The 15,000-nt window shown below is 46.2% G+C and overlaps 1 protein-coding gene across 13 annotated transcripts in view; it reads right to left on the bottom strand.

Moving 5' to 3' along the window:
- Positions 1-15,000, bottom strand: part of LOC110503435 (protein CASP-like) — a 157,850-nt gene that overhangs the window by 92,477 nt on the left and 50,373 nt on the right. For all 13 annotated transcript variants that reach the window (XR_005039432.1, XR_005039428.1, XR_005039429.1 and 10 more), the window contains exon 2: positions 14,619-14,729. Coding sequence is in view for 7 of the 13 variants with exons in the window: in XM_036962155.1 (XP_036818050.1) it covers positions 14,619-14,729 (111 nt within the window). In the remaining 6 variants the exon portion in view is untranslated. The remainder of the gene's footprint in view (positions 1-14,618; positions 14,730-15,000) is intronic.

Genomic DNA, 15,000 nt, shown 5'->3' with positions numbered 1-15,000 from the left:
TGTGTGTGTGTGTGTGTGTGTGTGTGTGTGTACACTTTCATTATAATGAACTGTCTTTCTCTTATTTTACTGCCACAGGGTCTATATTCCCAACGCTGAGGTCAGGGCCTGTATTCCCAACTCTTAGGTCAGGGCCCGTATTCCCAACGCTTAGGTCGGGGCCCGTATTCCCAAGGCTTAGGTCAGGGCCCGTATTCCCAACGCTGAGGTCAGGGCCCGTATTCCCAACGCTTAGGTCAGGGCCCGTATTCCCAACGCTGAGGTCAGGGCCCGTATTCCCAACGCTGAGGTCAGTGCCTGTATTCCCAAGGCTTAGGTCAGGGCCCGTATTCCCAACGCTGAGGTCAGTGCCTGTATTCCCAAGGCTTAGGTCAGGGCCCGTATTCCCAACTCTTAGGTCAGGGCCTGTATTCCCAAGGCTTAGGTCAGGGCCTGTATTCCCAACGCTGAGGTCAGGGCCTGTATTCCCAAGGCTTAGGTCAGGGCCCGTATTCCCAACGCTTAGGTCAGGGCCTGTATTCCCAAGGCTTAGGTCAGGGCCTGTATTCCCAACGCTGAGGTCAGGGCCTGTATTCCCACCGCTGAGGTCAGGGCCTGTATTCCCAAGGCTTAGGTCAGGGCCTGTATTCCCAACTCTTAGGTCAGGGCCCGTATTCCCAACGCTGAGGTCAGGGTCTATATTCCCACCGCTGAGGTCAGTGCCTGTATTCCCAAGGCTTAGGTCAGGGCCTGTATTCCCAAGGCTTAGGTCAGGGCCTGTATTCCCAACGCTGAGGTCAGGGTCTATATTCCCACCGCTGAGGTCAGTGCCTGTATTCCCAACGCTTAGGTCAGGGCCTGTATTCCCAAGGCTTAGGTCAGGGCCCGTATTCCCAACTCTTAGGTCAGGGCCTGTATTCCCAAGGCTTAGGTCAGGGCCTGTATTCCCAACTCTTAGGTCAGGGCCTGTATTCCCAACTCTTAGGTCAGGGCCTGTATTCCCAACTCTTAGGTCAGGGCCTGTATTCCCAACTCTTAGGTCAGGGCCTGTATTCCCAACGCTTAGGTCAGGGCCCGTATTCCCAACGCTGAGGTCAGGGCCTGTATTCCCAACGCTGAGGTCAGGGCCTATATTCCCAACGCTTAGGTCAGGGCCCGTATTCCCAACGCTTAGGTCAGGGCCCGTATTCCCAACTCTTAGGTCAGGGCCCGTGTTCCCAACCGTTAGGTCAGGGCCCGTGTTCCCAACCGTTAGGTCAGGGCCCGTATTCCCAACGCTTAGGTCGGGGCCCGTATTCCCAACGCTTAGGTCAGGGCCCGTATTCCCAACGCTTAGGTCAGGGCCCGTATTCCCAACGCTTAGGTCAGGGCCCGTGTTCCCAACCGTTAGGTCAGGGCCCGTATTCCCAACGCTTAGGTCAGGGCACGTATTCCCAACGCTTAGGTCAGGGCCCGTATTCCCAACGCTTAGGTCAGGGCCCGTATTCCCAACGCTTAGGTCAGGGCCCGTATTCCCAACGCTTAGGTCAGGGCCCGTATTCCCAACGCTTAGGTCAGGGCCCGTATTCCCAACGCTTAGGTCAGGGCCCGTATTCCCAACTCTTAGGTCAGGGCCCGTATTCCCAACTCTTAGGTCAGGGCCTGTATTCCCAAGGCTTAGGTCAGGGCCTGTATTCCCAAGGCTTAGGTCAGGGCCTGTATTCCCAAGGCTTAGGTCAGGGCCTGTATTCCCAACGCTTAGGTCAGGGCCTGTATTCCCAACGCTTAGGTCAGGGCCTGTATTCCCAACTCTTAGGTCAGGGCCCGTGTTCCCAATAACCCCACCCCAGGGGTTATATCAAATGTAATGTATATTATGACCCCACTGACCCTATTGTCTCCACATCAGGGGGACACCCAACCACCTATTGAAATAATGACATCATCGCCTCCCTCCTCCATCACTAAACGCTCATCACCCCACCCATCAAATAAATTAATAATCTGGTAGAGATAGATAAACCTAACCTGGTCCGACTTGAATAAACCTAACCTGGTCTGACTTGAATAAACCTAACCTGGTCTGACTTGAATAAACCTAACCCGGTCCGACTTGAATAAACCTAACCCGGTCTGACTTGAATAAACCTAACCTGGTCTGACTTGAATAAACCTAACCTGGTCTGATGTGAATAAACCTAAACTGGTCTGATGTGAATAAACCTAACCTGGTCTGGTGTGAATAAACCTAACCTGGTCTGATGTGAATAAACCTAACCTGGTCTGACTTGAATAAACCTAACCTGGTCTGACTTGAATAAACCTAACCTGGTCTGATGTGAATAAACCTAACCTGGTCTGACTTGAATAAACCTAACATGGTCCGACTTGAATAAACCTAACCTGGTCTGACTTGAATAAACCTAACCTGGTCTGATGTGAATAAACCTAACCCGGTCTGACTTGAATAAACCTAACCTGGTCCGACTTGAATAAACCTAACCTGGTCTGACGTGAATAAACCTAACCTGGTCTGACTTGAATAAACCTAACCTGGTCTGACTTGAATAAACCTAACCTGGTCCGACTTGAATAAACCTAACCTGGTCTGACGTGAATAAACCTAACCAGGTCTGACTTGAATAAACCTAACATGGTCTGACTTGAATAAACCTAACCTGGTCTGATGTGAATAAACCTAACATGGTCTGATGTGAATAAACCTAAGCCGGTCTGACTTGAATAAACCTAACCTGGTCTGACTTGAATAAACCTAACCTGGTCTGACTTGAATAAACCTAACCTGGTCTGACTTGAATAAACCTAACCTGGTCTGATGTGAATAAACCTAACCTGGTCTGATGTGAATAAACCTAACCTGGTCTGATGTGAATAAACCTAACCTGGTCTGACTTGAATAAACCTAACCTGGTCTGACTTGAATAAACCTAACCTGGTCCGACTTGAATAAACCTAACCTGGTCTGATGTGAATAAACCTAACCTGGTCTGACTTGAATAAACCTAACCCGGTCTGATGTGAATAAACCTAACCTGGTCTGACTTGAATAAACCTAACCTGGTCTGACTTGAATAAACCTAACCTGGTCTGATGTGAATAAACCTAACATGGTCTGATGTGAATAAACCTAACCTGGTCTGATGTGAATAAACCTAAGCCGGTCTGACTTGAATAAACCTAACCTGGTCTGACTTGAATAAACCTAACCTGGTCTGACTTGAATAAACCTAACCTGGTCTGACTTGAATAAACCTAACCTGGTCTGATGTGAATAAACCTAACCTGGTCTGATGTGAATAAACCTAACCCGGTCTGACTTGAATAAACCTAACCTGGTCTGACTTGAATAAACCTAACCTGGTCTGATGTGAATAAACCTAACATGGTCTGACTTGAATAAACCTAACCTGGTCTGACTTGAAAAAACCTAACCTGGTTTGATGTGAATAAACCTAACCCGGTCTGACTTGAATAAACCTAACCTGGTCTGACTTGAATAAACCTAACATGGTCTGACTTGAATAAACCTAACCTGGTCTGACTTGAATAAACCTAACCTGGTCTGATTTGAATAAACCTAACCTGGTCCGACGTGAATAAACCTAACCTGGACCGACTTGAATAAACCTAACCTGGTCTGACGTGAATAAACCTAACCTGGTCTGACTTGAATAAACCTAACCTGGTCCGACTTGAAGAAACCTAACCTGGTCTGACTTGAATAAACCTAACCTGGTCTGACTTGAATAAACCTAACCTGGTCTGACTTGAATAAACCTAACCCGGTCCGACTTGAATAAACCTAACCTGGTCTGACTTGAATAAACCTAACCTGGTCTGACTTGAATAAACCTAACCTGGTCTGATGTGAATAAACCTAACCCGGTCTGACTTGAATAAACCTAACCTGGTCTGACTTGAATAAACCTAACCTGGTCTGATGTGAATAAACCTAACCTGGTCTGACTTGAATACACCTAACCTGGTCTGACGTGAATAAACCTAACCTGGTCTGATGTGAATAAACCTAACCTGGTCTGACTTGAATAAACCTAACCAGGTCTGACTTGAATAAACCTAACATGGTCTGACTTGAATAAACCTAACCTGGTCTGATGTGAATAAACCTAACATGGTCTGATGTGAATAAACCTAAGCCGGTCTGACTTGAATAAACCTAACCTGGTCTGACTTGAATAAACCTAACCTGGTCTGACTTGAATAAACCTAACCTGGTCTGACTTGAATAAACCTAACCTGGTCTGATGTGAATAAACCTAACCTGGTCTGATGTGAATAAACCTAACCTGGTCTGATGTGAATAAACCTAACCTGGTCTGACTTGAATAAACCTAACCTGGTCTGACTTGAATAAACCTAACCTGGTCCGACTTGAATAAACCTAACCTGGTCTGATGTGAATAAACCTAACCTGGTCTGACTTGAATAAACCTAACCCGGTCTGATGTGAATAAACCTAACCTGGTCTGACTTGAATAAACCTAACCTGGTCTGACTTGAATAAACCTAACCTGGTCTGATGTGAATAAACCTAACATGGTCTGATGTGAATAAACCTAACCTGGTCTGATGTGAATAAACCTAAGCCGGTCTGACTTGAATAAACCTAACCTGGTCTGACTTGAATAAACCTAACCTGGTCTGACTTGAATAAACCTAACCTGGTCTGACTTGAATAAACCTAACCTGGTCTGATGTGAATAAACCTAACCTGGTCTGATGTGAATAAACCTAACCCGGTCTGACTTGAATAAACCTAACCTGGTCTGACTTGAATAAACCTAACCTGGTCTGATGTGAATAAACCTAACATGGTCTGACTTGAATAAACCTAACCTGGTCTGACTTGAAAAAACCTAACCTGGTTTGATGTGAATAAACCTAACCCGGTCTGACTTGAATAAACCTAACCTGGTCTGACTTGAATAAACCTAACATGGTCTGACTTGAATAAACCTAACCTGGTCTGACTTGAATAAACCTAACCTGGTCTGACTTGAATAAACCTAACCTGGTCCGACGTGAATAAACCTAACCTGGACCGACTTGAATAAACCTAACCTGGTCTGACGTGAATAAACCTAACCTGGTCTGACTTGAATAAACCTAACCTGGTCCGACTTGAAGAAACCTAACCTGGTCTGACTTGAATAAACCTAACCTGGTCTGACTTGAATAAACCTAACCTGGTCTGACTTGAATAAACCTAACCCGGTCCGACTTGAATAAACCTAACCTGGTCTGACTTGAATAAACACTAACCTGGTCTGACTTGAATAAACCTAACCTGGTCTGATGTGAATAAACCTAACCCGGTCTGACTTGAATAAACCTAACCTGGTCTGACTTGAATAAACCTAACCTGGTCTGATGTGAATAAACCTAACCTGGTCTGACTTGAATAAACCTAACCTGGTCTGATGTGAATAAACCTAACCTGGTCTGATGTGAATAAACCTAACCTGGTCCGACTTGAATAAACCTAACCTGGTCTGATGTGAATAAACCTAACCTGGTCTGACTTGAATAAACCTAACCTGGTCTAATGTGAATAAACCTAACCTGGTCTGACTTGAATAAACCTAACCTGGTCTGATGTGAATAAACCTAACCTGGTCTGACTTGAATAAACCTAAACTGGTCTGACTTGAATAAACCTAACCTGGTCTGACTTGAATAAACCTAACCTGGTCTGACTTGAATAAACCTAACCCGGTCTGACTTGAATAAACCTAACCTGGTCCGACTTGAATAAACCTAACCTGGTCCGACGTGAATAAACCTAACCTGGTCTGATGTGAATAAACCTAACCTGGTCTGACTTGAATAAACCTAACCTGGTCTGACTTGAATAAACCTAACTTGGTCTGACTTGAATAAACCTAACCTGGTCCGACGTGAATAAACCTAACCTGGTCTGACTTGAATAAACCTAACCTGGTCTGATGTGAATAAACCTAACCTGGTCTGATGTGAATAAACCTAACCTGGTCCGACTTGAATACACCTAACCTGGTCTGACGTGAATAAACCTAACCTGGTCTGATGTGAATAAACCTAACCTGGTCTGACTTGAATAAACCTAACCTGGGCTGATGTGAATAAACCTAACCTGGTCTGACTTGAATAAACCTAACCTGGTCCGACTTGAATAAACCTAACCTGGTCTGACTTGAATAAACCTAACCTGGTCCGACTTGAATAAACCTAACCTGGTCTGATGTGAATAAACCTAACATTGTCTGACTTGAATAAACCTAACCTGGTCTGATGTGAATAAACCTAACCTGGTCTGATGTGAATAAACCTAACCTGGTCTGATGTGAATAAACCTAACCTGGTCTGACTTGAATAAACCTAACCTGGTCTGACTTGAATAAACCTAACCTGGTCTGACTTGAATAAACCTAACCTGGTCTGACTTGAATAAACCTAACCTGGTCTGACTTGAATAAACCTAACCTGTTCCGACTTGAATAAACCTAAACTGGTCTGATGTGAATAAACCTAACCTGGTCTGACTTGAATAAACCTAACCTGGTCCGACTTGAATAAACCTAACCTGGTCTGATGTGAATAAACCTAACCTGGTCTGACTTGAATAAACCTAACCTGGTCCGACGTGAATAAACCTAACCTGGTCTGATGTGAATAAACCTAACCTGGTCTGACTTGAATAAACCTAACCTGGTCCGACTTGAATAAACCTAAACTGCTCTGATGTGAATAAACCTAACCTGGTCTGACTTGAATAAACCTAAACTGGTCTGATGTGAATAAACCTAACCTGGTCTGACTTGAATAAACCTAACCTGGTCCGACTTGAATAAACCTAACCTGGTCTGATGTGAATAAACCTAACCTGGTCTGACTTGAATAAACCTAACCTGGTCCGACTTGAATAAACCTAACCTGGTCTGATGTGAATAAACCTAACATGGTCTGACTTGAATAAACCTAACCTGGTCTGATGTGAATAAACCTAACCTGGTCTGACTTGAATAAACCTAACCTGGTCTGATGTGAATAAACCTAACCTGGTCTGATGTGAATAAACCTAACCTGGTCTGACTTGAATAAACCTAACCTGGTCTGATGTGAATAAACCTAACCTGGTCTGACTTGAATAAACCTAACCTGGTCCGACTTGAATAAACCTAACCTGGTCTGATGTGAATAAACCTAACCTGGTCTGATGTGAATAAACCTAACCTGGTCTGACTTGAATAAACCTAACCTGGTCTGATGTGAATAAACCTAACCTGGTCTGACTTGAATAAACATAACCTGGTCTGACTTGAATAAACCTAACCTGGTCCGACTTGAAAAAACCTAACCTGGTCTGAAGTGGATGAGTCTAATTTAGTCTGTTGTCATCTAACTTCTAGGCTGGTTCGACTCTCTAGGCTGGTTATTCAGAGCTAACCTCATATCAATTATTATACCATGGCATTGTTGAACACTTGTTTCTATTTCGGGAACTTTGCATGTCTATATTTTCCTGTCCTCCTCTGGAGGAGAAGGTACTGTCTCTGTTTCAGCTGGTATGGAGGAGAAGGTACTGTCTCTGTTTCAGCTGGTAGGGTCAGTCTAGCTGTATGGAGGAGAAGGTACTGTCTCTGTTTCAGCTGGTATGGTCAGTCTAGCTGTATGGAGGAGAAGGTACTGTCTCTGTTTCAGCTGGTAGGGTCAGTCTAGCTGTATGGAGGAGAAGGTACTGTCTCTGTTTCAGCTGGTATGGTCAGTCTAGCTGTATGGAGAAGGTACTGTCTCAGTTTCAGCTGGTATGGTCAGTCTAGCTGTATGGAGGAGAAGGTACTGTCTCTGTTTCAGCTGGTATGGTCAGTCTAGCTGTATGGAGGAGAAGGTACTGTCTCTGTTTCAGCTGGTAGGGTCAGTCTAGCTGTATGGAGGAGGAGGTACTGATCTGTTTCAGCTGGTAGGGTCAGTCTAGCTGTATGGAGGAGAAGGTACTGTCTCTGTTTCAGCTGGTATGGTCAGTCTAGCTGTATGGAGGAGAAGGTACTGTCTCAGTTTCAGCTGGTATGGTCAGTCTAGCTGTATGGAGAAGGTACTGTCTCTGTTTCAGCTGGTATGGTCAGTCTAGCTGTATGGAGAAGGTACTGTCTCAGTTTCAGCTGGTATGGTCAGTCTAGCTGTATGGAGGAGAAGGTACTGTCTCTGTTTCAGCTGGTATGGTCAGTCTAGCTGTATGGAGGAGAAGGTACTGTCTCTGATTCAGCTGGTATGGTCAGTCTAGCTGTATGGAGAAGGTACTGTCTCTGTTTCAGCTGGTATGGTCAGTCTAGCTGTATGGAGGAGAAGGTACTGTCTCTGATTCAGCTGGTATGGTCAGTCTAGCTGTATGGAGAAGGTACTGCTCTGTTTCAGCTGGTATGGTCAGTCTAGCTGTATGGAGGAGAAGGTACTGTCTCTGTTTCAGCTGGTATGGTCAGTCTAGCTGTATGGAGGAGAAGGTACTGTCTCTGATTCAGCTGGTATGGTCAGTCTAGCTGTATGGAGAAGGTACTGCTCTGTTTCAGCTGGTATGGTCAGTCTAGCTGTATGGAGGAGAAGGTACTGTCTCTGATTCAGCTGGTATGGTCAGTCTAGCTGTATGGAGGAGAAGGTACTTTCGCTGTTTCAGCTGGTATAGTCAGTCTAGCTGTATGGAGGAGAAGGTACTGCTCTGTTTCAGCTGGTATGGTCAGTCTAGCTGTATGGAGAAGGTACTGCTCTGTTTCAGCTGGTATGGTCAGTCTAGCTGTATGGAGGAGAAGGTACTGTCTCTGTTTCAGCTGGTATGGTCAGTCTAGCTGTATGGAGGAGAAGGTACTGTCTCTGTTTCAGCTGGTAGGGTCAGTCTAGCTGTATGGAGGAGAAGGTACTGTCTCTGTTTCAGCTGGTATGGTCAGTCTAGCTGTATGGAGAAGGTACTGTCTCAGTTTCAGCTGGTATGGTCAGTCTAGCTGTATGGAGGAGAAGGTACTGTCTCTGTTTCAGCTGGTATGGTCAGTCTAGCTGTATGGAGGAGAAGGTACTGTCTCTGTTTCAGCTGGTAGGGTCAGTCTAGCTGTATGGAGGAGGAGGTACTGATCTGTTTCAGCTGGTAGGGTCAGTCTAGCTGTATGGAGGAGAAGGTACTGTCTCTGTTTCAGCTGGTATGGTCAGTCTAGCTGTATGGAGGAGAAGGTACTGTCTCAGTTTCAGCTGGTATGGTCAGTCTAGCTGTATGGAGAAGGTACTGTCTCTGTTTCAGCTGGTATGGTCAGTCTAGCTGTATGGAGAAGGTACTGTCTCAGTTTCAGCTGGTATGGTCAGTCTAGCTGTATGGAGGAGAAGGTACTGTCTCTGTTTCAGCTGGTATGGTCAGTCTAGCTGTATGGAGGAGAAGGTACTGTCTCTGATTCAGCTGGTATGGTCAGTCTAGCTGTATGGAGAAGGTACTGTCTCAGTTTCAGCTGGTATGGTCAGTCTAGCTGTATGGAGGAGAAGGTACTGTCTCTGTTTCAGCTGGTAGGGTCAGTCTAGCTGTATGGAGGAGAAGGTACTGTCTCTGTTTCAGCTGGTATGGTCAGTCTAGCTGTATGGAGAAGGTACTGTCTCTGTTTCAGCTGGTATGGTCAGTCTAGCTGTATGGAGGAGAAGGTACTGTCTCTGTTTCAGCTGGTATGGTCAGTCTAGCTGTATGGAGGAGAAGGTACTGTCTCTGTTTCAGCTGGTATGGTCAGTCTAGCTGTATGGAGGAGAAGGTACTGTCTCTGTTTCAGCTGGTATGGTCAGTCTAGCTGTATGGAGGAGAAGGTACTGTCTCTGTTTCAGCTGGTAGGGTCAGTCTAGCTGTATGGAGGAGAAGGTACTGTCTCTGTTTCAGCTGGTATGGTCAGTCTAGCTGTATGGAGGAGAAGGTACTGTCTCTGTTTCAGCTGGTATGGTCAGTCTAGCTGTATGGAGGAGAAGGTACTGTCTCTGATTCAGCTGGTATGGTCAGTCTAGCTGTATGGAGAAGGTACTGCTCTGTTTCAGCTGGTATGGTCAGTCTAGCTGTATGGAGGAGAAGGTACTGTCTCTGTTTCAGCTGGTATGGTCAGTCTAGCTGTATGGAGGAGAAGGTACTGTCTCTGATTCAGCTGGTATGGTCAGTCTAGCTGTATGGAGAAGGTACTGCTCTGTTTCAGCTGGTATGGTCAGTCTAGCTGTATGGAGGAGAAGGTACTGTCTCTGATTCAGCTGGTATGGTCAGTCTAGCTGTATGGAGGAGAAGGTACTTTCGCTGTTTCAGCTGGTATAGTCAGTCTAGCTGTATGGAGGAGAAGGTACTGCTCTGTTTCAGCTGGTATGGTCAGTCTAGCTGTATGGAGAAGGTACTGCTCTGTTTCAGCTGGTATGGTCAGTCTAGCTGTATGGAGGAGAAGGTACTGTCTCTGTTTCAGCTGGTATGGTCAGTCTAGCTGTATGGAGGAGAAGGTACTGTCTCTGTTTCAGCTGGTATGGTCAGTCTAGCTGTATGGAGGAGAAGGTACTGCTCTGTTTCAGCTGGTATGGCCAGTCTAGCTGTATGGAGGAGAAGGTACTGCTCTGTTTCAGCTGGTATGGTCAGTCTAGCTGTATGGAGGAGAAGGTACTGTCTCTGTTTCAGCTGGTATGGTCAGTCTAGCTGTATGGAGGAGAAGGTACTGCTCTGTTTCAGCTGGTATGGTCAGTCTAGCTGTATGGAGAAGGTACTGCTCTGTTTCAGCTGGTATGGTCAGTCTAGCTGTATGGAGAAGGTACTGCTCTGTTTCAGCTGGTATGGTCAGTCTAGCTGTATGGAGGAGAAGGTACTGTCTCTGATTCAGCTGGTATGGTCAGTCTAGCTGTATGGAGGAGAAGGTACTGCTCTGTTTCAGCTGGTATGGTCAGTCTAGCTGTATGGAGGAGAAGGTACTGTCTCTGTTTCAGCTGGTATGGTCAGTCTAGCTGTATGGAGGAGAAGGTACTGCTCTGTTTCAGCTGGTATGGTCAGTCTAGCTGTATGGAGAAGGTACTGCTCTGTTTCAGCTGGTATGGTCAGTCTAGCTGTATGGAGGAGAAGGTACTGTCTCTGATTCAGCTGGTATGGTCAGTCTAGCTGTATGGAGGAGAAGGTACTGTCTCTGATTCAGCTGGTATGGTCAGTCTAGCTGTATGGAGGAGAAGGTACTGTCTCTGTTTCAGCTGGTATGGTCAGTCTAGCTGTATGGAGAAGGTACTGTCTCTGTTTCAGCTGGTATGGTCAGTCTAGCTGTATGGAGAAGGTACTGTCTCTGTTTCAGCTGGTATGGTCAGTCTAGCTGTATGGAGAAGGTACTGTCTCTGTTTCAGCTGGTAGGGTCAGTCTAGATGTATGGAGGAGAAGGTACTCCCTCTGTTTCAGCTGGTATGGTCAGTCTAGCTGTATGGAGGAGAAGGTACTGTCTCTGTTTCAGCTGGTATGGTCAGTCTAGCTGTATGGAGGAGAAGGTACTGTCTCTGTTTCAGCTGGTAGGGTCAGTCTAGATGTATGGAGGAGAAGGTACTGTCTCTGTTTCAGCTGGTATGGTCAGTCTAGCTGTATGGAGGAGGAGGTACTGTCTCTGTTTCAGCTGGTATGGTCAGTCTAGATGTATGGAGGAGAAGGTACTGTCTCTGTTTCAGCTGGTAGGGTCAGTCTAGCTGTATGGAGAAGGTACTGTCTCTGTTTCAGCTGGTAGGGTCAGTCTAGCTGTATGGAGAAGGTACTGTCTCTGTTTCAGCTGGTATGGTCAGTCTAGCTGTATGGAGGAGAAGGTACTGTCTCTGTTTCAGCTGGTATGGTCAGTCTAGCTGTATGGAGGAGAAGGTACTGTCTCTGTTTCAGCTGGTATGGTCAGTCTAGCTGTATGGAGGAGAAGGTACTGTCTCTGTTTCAGCTGGTAGGGTCAGTCTAGCTGTATGGAGAAGGTACTGTCTCTGTTTCAGCTGGTATGGTCAGTCTAGCTGTATGGAGAAGGTACTGTCTCTGTTTCAGCTGGTATGGTCAGTCTAGCTGTATGGAGAAGGTACTGTCTCTGTTTCAGCTGGTATGGTCAGTCTAGCTGTATGGAGGAGAAGGTACTGTTTCTGTTTCAGCTGGTATGGTCAGTCTAGCTGTATGGAGGAGAAGGTACTGTCTCTGTTTCAGCTGGTATGGTCAGTCTAGCTGTATGGAGGAGAAGGTACTGTCTCTGTTTCAGCTGGTATGGTCAGTCTAGCTGTATGGAGAAGGTACTGTCTCTGTTTCAGCTGGTATGGTCAGTCTAGCTGTATGGAGAAGGTACTGTCTCTGTTTCAGCTGGTATGGTCAGTCTAGCTGTATGGAGGAGAAGGTACTGTGTCTGTTTCAGCTGGTATGGTCAGTCTAGCTGTATGGAGGAGAAGGTACTGTCTCTGTTTCAGCTGGTATGGTCAGTCTAGCTGTATGGAGAAGGTACTGCTCAGTTTCAGCTGGTATGGTCAGTCTAGCTGTATGGAGGAGAAGGTACTGTCTCTGTTTCAGCTGGTATGGTCAGTCTAGCTGTATGGAGAAGGTCCTGCTCTGTTTCAGCTGGTATGGTCAGTCTAGCTGTATGGAGGAGAAGGTACTGTCTCTGTTTCAGCTGGTATGGTCAGTCTAGCTGTATGGAGAAGGTACTGTCTCTGTTTCAGCTGGTATGGTCAGTCTAGCTGTATGGAGAAGGTACTGTCTCTGTTTCAGCTGGTATGGTCAGTCTAGCTGTATGGAGGAGAAGGTACTGTTTCTGTTTCAGCTGGTATGGTCAGTCTAGCTGTATGGAGGAGAAGGTACTGTCTCTGTTTCAGCTGGTATGGTCAGTCTAGCTGTATGGAGGAGAAGGTACTGTTTCTGTTTCAGCTGGTATGGTCAGTCTAGCTGTATGGAGGAGAAGGTACTGTTTCTGTTTCAGCTGGTATGGTCAGTCTAGCTGTATGGAGGAGAAGGTACTGTTTCTGTTTCAGCTGGTATGGTCAGTCTAGCTGTATGGAGGAGAAGGTACTGTCTCTGTTTCAGCTGGTATGGTCAGTCTAGCTGTATGGAGGAGAAGGTACTGTTTCTGTTTCAGCTGGTATGGTCAGTCTAGCTGTATGGAGGAGAAGGTACTGTTTCTGTTTCAGCTGGTATGGTCAGTCTAGCTGTATGGAGGAGAAGGTACTGTCTCTGTTTCAGCTGGTATGGTCAGTCTAGCTGTATGGAGGAGAAGGTACTGTCTCTGTTTCAGCTGGTATGGTCAGTCTAGCTATATGGAGAAGGTCCTGCTCTGTTTCAGCTGGTATGATCAGTCTAGCTGTATGGAGAAGGTACTGTCTCTGTTTCAGCTGGTATGGTCAGTCTAGCTGTATGGAGGAGAAGGTCCTGCTCTGTTTCAGCTGGTATGGTCAGTCTAGCTGTATGGAGGAGAAGGTACTGTCTCTGTTTCAGCTGGTATGGTCAGTCTAGCTGTATGGAGAAGGTACTGCTCTGTTTCAGCTGGTATGGTCAGTCTAGCTGTATGGAGAAGGTACTGTCTCTGTTTCAGCTGGTATGGTCAGTCTAGCTGTATGGAGAAGGTACTGTCTCTGTTTCAGCTGGTATGGTCAGTCTAGCTGTATGGAGAAGGTACTGTCTCTGTTTCAGCTGGTATGGTCAGTCTAGCTGTATGGAGAAGGTACTGTCTCTGTTTCAGCTGGTATGGTCAGTCTAGCTGTATGGAGAAGGTACTGCTCTGTTTCAGCTGGTATGGTCAGTCTAGCTGTATGGAGAAGGTACTGTCTCTGTTTCAGCTGGTATGGTCAGTCTAGCTGTATGGAGAAGGTACTGTCTCTGTTTCAGCTGGTATGGTCAGTCTAGCTGTATGGAGAAGGTACTGTCTCTGTTTCAGCTGGTATGGTCAGTCTAGCTGTATGGAGGAGAAGGTACTGTCTCTGTTTCAGCTGGTATGGAGGAGAAGGTACTGCTCTGTTTCAGCTGGTATGGAGGAGAAGGTACTGCTCTGTTTCAGCTGGTATGGTCAGTCTAGCTGTATGGAGGAGAAGGTACTGCTCTGTTTCAGCTGGTATGGTCAATCTAGCTGTATGGAGGAGAAGGTACTGTCTCTGTTTCAGCTGGTATGGTCAGTCTAGCTGTATGGAGGAGAAGGTACTGCTCTGTTTCAGCTGGTATGGTCAGTCTAGCTGTATGGAGGAGAAGGTACTGTCTCTGTTTCAGCTGGTATGGTCAGTCTAGCTGTATGGAGAAGATATGTTCTATATCTATAAGTGTCCAGATATCTGTCACAAACGTTTAAATCCTTCGAAACTAATGTGATTTATGGATTAAAATAAAGTATTTAAAATGTGTGTGTATGTGTGTGTGTGTGTGTGTAGGTGTGTAGGTGTGTGTGTAGGTGTGTAGGTGTGTGTGTGTGTAGGTGTGTGTGTAGGTGTGTGTGTGTGTGTGTGTGTGTGTGTGTGTGTGTGTGTGTGTGTGTGTGTGTGTGTGTAGGTGTGTGTGTGTGTGTAGGTGTGTGTGTGTGTGTGTGTGTGTGTGTGTGTGTGTGTGTGTGTGTGTGTGTGTGTATGTATGTGTGTGTATGTAGGTGTGTGTGTGTGTGTGTGTGTGTGTGTGTGTGTGTGTGTGTGTGTGTCACCTCCGGTGTGTTCTTCTTGAAGTCGCGGCTCTGGTCAATGAGTTTCTTCCTGGACTGTTCGCTCTCATCCTGTCTGTTGGCCAGCTGTGTGGCGGTGGCGTCTAGTTCTCTCTGAAACACACACACACACACGTGTTGTGAGAAGCTTTGTAGGGCGCAGCAGTCTGCATCTCAGTGCTTGATGCGTCACTACAGACACCCTGGTTCGAATCCAGACAGTACCACAACCGGCCGTGATTGGGAGTCCCATAAGGTGGCGTACAATTGGCCCAGCGTCATCCGGGTTTGGCCCGGGGTAGGCCGTCATTGTAAATAGGAATTTGCTCTTAACGGACTTTCCTAGGTAAATAAAAATATTTTCCAACAAATTCTCTCCCCTTCT

This window comes from Oncorhynchus mykiss, chromosome 24 (assembly GCF_013265735.2).
Source record: "Oncorhynchus mykiss isolate Arlee chromosome 24, USDA_OmykA_1.1, whole genome shotgun sequence".
Lineage (NCBI taxonomy): Eukaryota > Metazoa > Chordata > Actinopteri > Salmoniformes > Salmonidae > Oncorhynchus > Oncorhynchus mykiss.
The sequence above is the reverse complement of the archived record's forward strand: the minus strand, read 5'-3'. Positions and strand labels throughout refer to the sequence as shown.